Source organism: Sorghum bicolor, chromosome 5 (assembly GCF_000003195.3).
Source record: "Sorghum bicolor cultivar BTx623 chromosome 5, Sorghum_bicolor_NCBIv3, whole genome shotgun sequence".
NCBI classification, from domain to species: Eukaryota; Viridiplantae; Streptophyta; class Magnoliopsida; order Poales; family Poaceae; genus Sorghum; species Sorghum bicolor.
Window position 1 is genome coordinate 36,763,186 of NC_012874.2, and position 6,192 is coordinate 36,769,377.

At 41.6% G+C, this 6,192-nt stretch overlaps 1 protein-coding gene across 1 annotated transcript; it reads right to left on the minus strand.

Annotated features, from left to right (window-relative positions):
• On the minus strand, positions 1,609-2,574 carry LOC8071850. The gene is made up of 2 exons (XM_002450667.2): positions 2,449-2,574; positions 1,609-2,334 (listed from the first exon to the last, which is right to left on the minus strand). The coding sequence occupies exons 1-2, from the start codon at positions 2,560-2,562 to the stop codon at positions 2,053-2,055; spliced, it is 396 nt and encodes a 131-aa protein (XP_002450712.1). The 5' UTR covers positions 2,563-2,574; the 3' UTR covers positions 1,609-2,052.

Below are 6,192 nucleotides of genomic sequence, written 5' to 3' on the forward strand. Positions count from 1 at the left end.
TCAATGTGGCTTTACCTCTGTCACTATACATCCTTACCCCTGTTCACTGTAGCACACTACCGCACAGTAGAAAGGGAATGGGTGAGGTAAATCAGCACCACTGTTTGTGGTCATTTCCCACTGTTGACAGGATATGCAGCAGTGACCGGTGATCCGACCCCCGCGACCCCTACAGGGTTCGGTAACCCTCTACAGGAGCAGCCATGCCGTCGACCATCCCACAAGGACGAGATGGACAGGCCCCAACAGGGTCGGGACTGTGTCTTCACCCCTCAATAAAAGAAATCTACTCATGTAAATACCTGGCCTCCCCTTGAGACTATAAAAGGGGAGCCAGGGTTCACAACTGAAAAAACCCCAGAACACACGCACACAACACTCTTTCACAGAGCAGCAGTCGGCACTCTGTCCACACCAAGCCGAGACCTGGGACTTAGCCCTCTCTCGCAACCAGCTTGTACCCCCTACTGCAAGCACCTTTGGGTGCAAGGTTATACAGAATCCACCGCTGCACTGGACGTAGGGCATTCTTAGCCCGAACCAGTATAAACCCTCTGTGTCTCACTTGCATCACCATCCAAGCTTGGTCAGTCACGCAGATTTATATTTGTTAGTGCCTAGACCGCGAGTCTAGACGCCGACACATTGAGACTGTCTTAAACTCGCTTGAGAACTTGTTGATTGTAATAGCTGGTATCCCCAGCAAACTTTTATGTTTTCTATAAAGCGGGCCAAAAGATCTTTGGTCTAAAATACAATTAAAATACCTAAATAGTTTTATTAAATCGCGCTGTTAATTTCAGGAAATCCACATTAATTGCCATGAAATGTGCAGAAAATAATGCCTTGTTTAGTTCCAAAAAATTTTACAAAATCGACACTGTAGCATTTTCGTTTATATTTGATAAATATTGTCCAATCACGGACTAATTAGACTCAAAAGATTCGTCTCGTCAATTTCGACCAAACTGTGTAATTAGTTTTTATTTTTTTCTATATTTAATACTTCATGTATACGTCTAAAGATTCGATGTGACGGGAAATCTGAAAAATTTTGCAAAATTTTCTGAAAACTAAACAAGGCCTAAATCATAAAACAAGAGAACAGAACTGCCCACCAACTTCAGGGGCATATTCATGTTCTCCACTGAGTCAGCAGTAATGTACAACCCAAGCAATCAAAGCCATGGCCAGAGAAAGCACGTCGGATTTAAAATCGTAATCCATGATGCACATACCACATCGATGCCGCAGAAATGATATTTATGGATTCTAATTCACAAATGTCTAAAAAATCTGTAGCTGATCGTTTTCAATTCACTGGAAATTGGCACGTGGGCCTTGTTTAGTTACCAAAAAATTTTGTAAAATTTTTCACATTCTCCGTCACATCGAATCTTCAGATACATGCATAGAATATTAAATATAGATAAAAATAAAAACTAATTGCACAGTTTGGTCGAAATTGACGAGACGAATCTTTTAAGTCTAATTTGTCCATGATTGGACAATATTTGTCATACAAACAAAAATGCTACAGCGTCGATTTTCCAGAAATTTTGGGAACTAAACAAGGCCCAAAATCCAAAAACAAAAGGTCATGACTACTAAACCATAAGGCAATAAATAAATAAATAAATAAAATAATACAGTACAAGTAGCATACTTCAGAGAAACAAAGATACTAGGACTTGATTATATCCACAATTTAAGTTGAAGATCACCAAGCAAGAGCAGAAAAAGCTGAATTAATCCAACCATCATCACCATACTGCTGCCTACTATGAGTCATGGCTACAATGTAGGACAGGAGTGTATATACTACTAACGGTACTAGTATTAATTATGCGATGATGATGAACTCTTCCAATCGGTTCCCCAAATTAACGAATCTGTCACCACGAATCCCTTCCCTTCCCTTCCATCGGCAACCGAACTCAACTCAAAAAGAGAAACAATCAAAACCATGGATGGATCCAGCACTCCAGCAGCAGTTGGCCACACCTTGGTTCCTTTGCTGCATCCATGGCGGCTAGGCTAGGCTAGGCTAGGCTAGAGATGGCAGTTGAAGCAGTTGCAGGTGCGCGGGGTGAAGGAGCAGACGCCGAAGGGGCGGTTGGGGATGTTGCAGTTGATGGCGTAGCAGCAGGGCGCCGGGATGCACATCCCGTGCTGGCCCCCGCAGCAGGTGCATACCGCGCACACCTGGAACCGCCCCACCAGCCGCCGCCCGCGCCAGTGCTCGATGCCGCCGCCGTCCAGGAACGTCTTCCTCAGCCGTGGCGTCCACGCCGCCGGCTCCGTCACATTTCCGCCGCCGCCGCCGGTACCAGCCTACAGGAAGAGAAAGAAAACGTTGGTAGGACGTGTTGCCAACCAACCAACCCCTAGTCCCCACACAGACGACGCGAGGGAGATAGAGACTAGGAGGGAGGGAGGGAGCCGTACCTGTTGTGATGAGGCTGGAGGAGCTGATGCGGCGAGGACGGAGGAGAAGTGGAAGAGGAAGAGGAGGAGGAGAGGGATGGGTGGCCGCCTTGGCGATGAGGAACAGGAAGCCATCTTTGTGGCAGGGTGTGCAGGATGCAAAGGTAGGGGGGTGGGTTTTGTGGTGAGGCGTCGCATTTATTCGCGTCGGGCAGAGGCAGATCAGTGCAGAGATGCGATGTGCGATGATGCAGTGCACCGCTGCAGTGGAGGTACAGGTGTGCTTTGGATTTGTTGGAGAATTCGAAAAATTACAACAAAATCTTTAGAAATCACATTTTTAGTTAGGAACTTTTATGGATTTCATTTTTCCTTTTTTATTCAAAATATATATAAAAAAGAATAGGTATAAGATTTAAGTTAAGTCGATCTAAAAAGGAAAGAAGGTTCATGGCCAAGGGCAAAGATGTTAGAATCTGAGGCCTTGTTTAGTTCATCCAAAAACCAAAAACTTTTTAAGATTCCCTGTCACATCGAATCTTGAGGCACATGTATGAAACATTAGATATAGACGAAAACAAAAAACTAATTATACAGTTTGTCTGTAAATCATGAGATAGATCTTTTAAGCCTAGTTAGTTCATGGTTGTATAATATTTGTGAAATAAAAATGAAAAATACTATAGTACCGAAATCTGAAATCTTTTCGGAACTAAACAAGACCTGAGTTATTTTGGAATGTATTAGTTGTTTTCGAAAGAATACCAATAAAAAATCGACAGGGATTTCTAGATATGGTACTCACAAGGATTGCCACAATACGCTCGAACAATTAGAATTAAGTAAATTTTGTTGTACTGTAAGAGCATCTCTAGTTTCTACAGCTAAGGTCTTGTTTAGTTTGGAATTTTTTTTGGTTTTGGGTACTTAGAATTTTCATTTTTAGACCTTGTTTAGTTCACCCCAAACTTCAAAAACTTTTCAATATTCTCCATCACATTAAATCTTGTGACACATGCATAGAGCACTAAAAATAGACGAAAACAAAAAGTCAAAACTAATTACACAGTTTGTCTATAATTTACAAGACAAATCTTTTGAGCTTAGTTAGTCTATAATTGGACAATAATTGTCAAATACAAACAAAAGTGCTACAGTGTCAAAATTCAAAAACTTTTCACAACTAAACAAGACCTTATTTAATAATTATTGTCCAATTATAGACTAACTAGACTCAAAAGATTTATTTTATGATTTACAGGTAAACTGTGCAATTAGTTTTATTTTTATCTATATTTAATGCTCTATACATGTGTCGCAAGATTCGATGTGGTGAGAAATCTTGAAATTTTTTTAGTTTTTAAGGTGAACTAAACAAGGCCTAAAAAGCCCTCCTCACGGTAATCTCCCCACAACCACATATTCTCGTCCTAAAATAACCCACTGCCCCAACGAAAAAAAATCAACCCCACACTAATGGCCGCCCCCTCGCACGCTAATCCCCCACTCGCCTCGCTCCGGAGAACCACCATGGCATCACGCACGCACTTTGCCTAGCTCCCAGCTCATCTCGCTCCAAGGAACCACCGCCCCTGTGCACTCACCCTCGCCATTGTTGGCTCCTCGTTGCCCTGCCTCGGCACGCGTTTGACCCTGCCCCGCTCTCTGTGCCGTGCAACCGCTCGCTGCGCTCGCAAGCCGCCTAGCTCCACAACTCCCTGCGCGAGGGGTCGCCGTCACCCTCGTCATTGCGCGCGCCGGCTTGACGTCTCCGCCATTGTCGCACTACCTCCGTCGTCTATGTCGCGCTTGTCGATTGTCCCTCTCTGCTCTTCCTCTTGCCCGACTGAATCTCCTATCGTTCCTCCTCTCACTAGCAAGGACCAGGCAGCCTGCCCGGCCGAGCCCACAAGATACGACAACACTGCTTCGATTTCTGAACTGCTCTGCCGGCAAGCGCCAAGTGAGACATGGCTATATTCTTGCATTCACTACAGGAAACTGGAATTGCCTTGGCGGCTCCAAATTTTCTTGGAGGCCAAAATCAAACTGTCAAGGAAATGACAGTTTTCTTGACGGTGCTACTCCACACTCAAGGAAACATATATTCCTTTGAGGTTTAAGTAAACAGCCAAGGAATATGGGTATTTCCTTGGCAGTTTCTAATCACCTCCATGGAAATGACTCATTTTCTTGGCAGTTATTCTCAACCGCCAAAGAAAGTACCTATTTCCTTGGCAGTCATTCTAAACTGTCAAGTAAACTATCATTTCCTTGAGGGTTATTGAATTTCCTTGGTGGTTGGTAGTCAAGAAAATGCTTATGAGTATTTTGGTGACTTCGACTGAAAAAAAACAATAATATCAAAAAGGTGTCCAAAAGTCCTAAAATTTGGCATGAGATCATAATATGGTTGTATTATCTTACCATAAATTTTTCAAATCTTATTAACAAAGTTGGACAATAAATTATTCATAAATGGATGTATCTCTTACATAGTAGTTACATAAGTTGTGAGATATGTATCCATTTTTGAAAATATGTATAAGACGAATTTGTTAACTCATTTGATTTTTTATGCAAATATTTATACCACAAAACCATGTTGTCATGTGAGTTTTTAAAACTTTCTAACAAAGTTTAGATATTATTAATTATCTTATGATAATTCGATGGATAAAATAATTCCAGAAAAGTCTATAATTATTATTTAAGCCCCAAAAATACTCCAAAAACTCTAAAAATTTGGAAAAATTCTCAAAGCTATTATGGAATATGAGGAAACCAAATAAAGTATTTGGAGCCCATGATAAGATTGTTTGGAGCAATCTAAAAATTAGATTATGCTCATAGAAGAGTGAGAACAAGTTTCAGAAAAAGCTGGAAAAATTCCCAAAAAGTTTATAGAGGTTGTTTAATGGATGAGCAACTAAAAGAAATGATTTGGGTGACAAAGAAAAGATTTTATGAAGCTCCTAATAAAAACTTAAGGTGAGAAACAAGAAATTTGATTATAGATAAAGAAATCCGCCTGTAGAAATAATTTGAACTTGAATTTTTGAGCTTTTCAAATGACCTTGTTTGAAAAAACTGTCAAAATGAAAGTTGTAGATCTTGAAAACTTATGAAACTTTGTAGTTGATAATTTTTTCATTTGAAATCATCTTGTCATCGAAAACTACGTTTGAATTTCACAAATTTGAAATTCAAATTTTGTAAATGTCCTCAGATGAAGGAACTACCAATATAAAAGTTGTAGATCTTAAAAAGTTGTAAAACTTTGTAGTTGACGACTTTTCCATTTGAATCCTTTTAGAGCCTCAAATAATCAATTTATGCTTGGTTTAGATAGTATGTGGGGAAATAAACTCCAATATAGACATAAGTGAGTGATAGGTGGAGTGGTAGAGGAGGCTACGCGCGAAGGTGAGGTCACAGGTTCGAATCCCATCGGCCCCGAAGCACGACGAAGACCGTGCATGTACATTTGCTAATTGCTAATTTGTGCATGCATGCACGATTAATGCTAACCGTGTACATACATCTTGACCCCTTCATAGATTAATCTGACCGCACAGTAGAGCGTCAAAATTTGACAGACTCCCTCGCGGCCAAACTCTAACCTTATCTCCAGCCGCCAGCCCACCACACACAACTCGACCTCACACAGACCCGCCGCTCTCCCCGTCCTCCTCCCCAACTCGCCCGAACCCCTTCCCACCGTCACCCACCCGAGCTCCTTCCGCCGGCGCTGGTCTGCCCTCC

What these genes read in the sequence shown, in the direction of transcription:
- LOC8071850 (XM_002450667.2), bottom strand. Translation starts at nt 2,562, where the DNA reads ATGGCTTCCTGTTCCTCATCGCCAAGGCGGCCACCCATCCCTCTCCTC. An exon ending in CTCCAGCCTCATCACAACAG is followed by an intron (nt 2,335 to 2,448) that starts GTACGGCTCCCT and finishes CTCTTCCTGTAG; the next exon opens with GCTGGTACCGGCGGCGGCGG.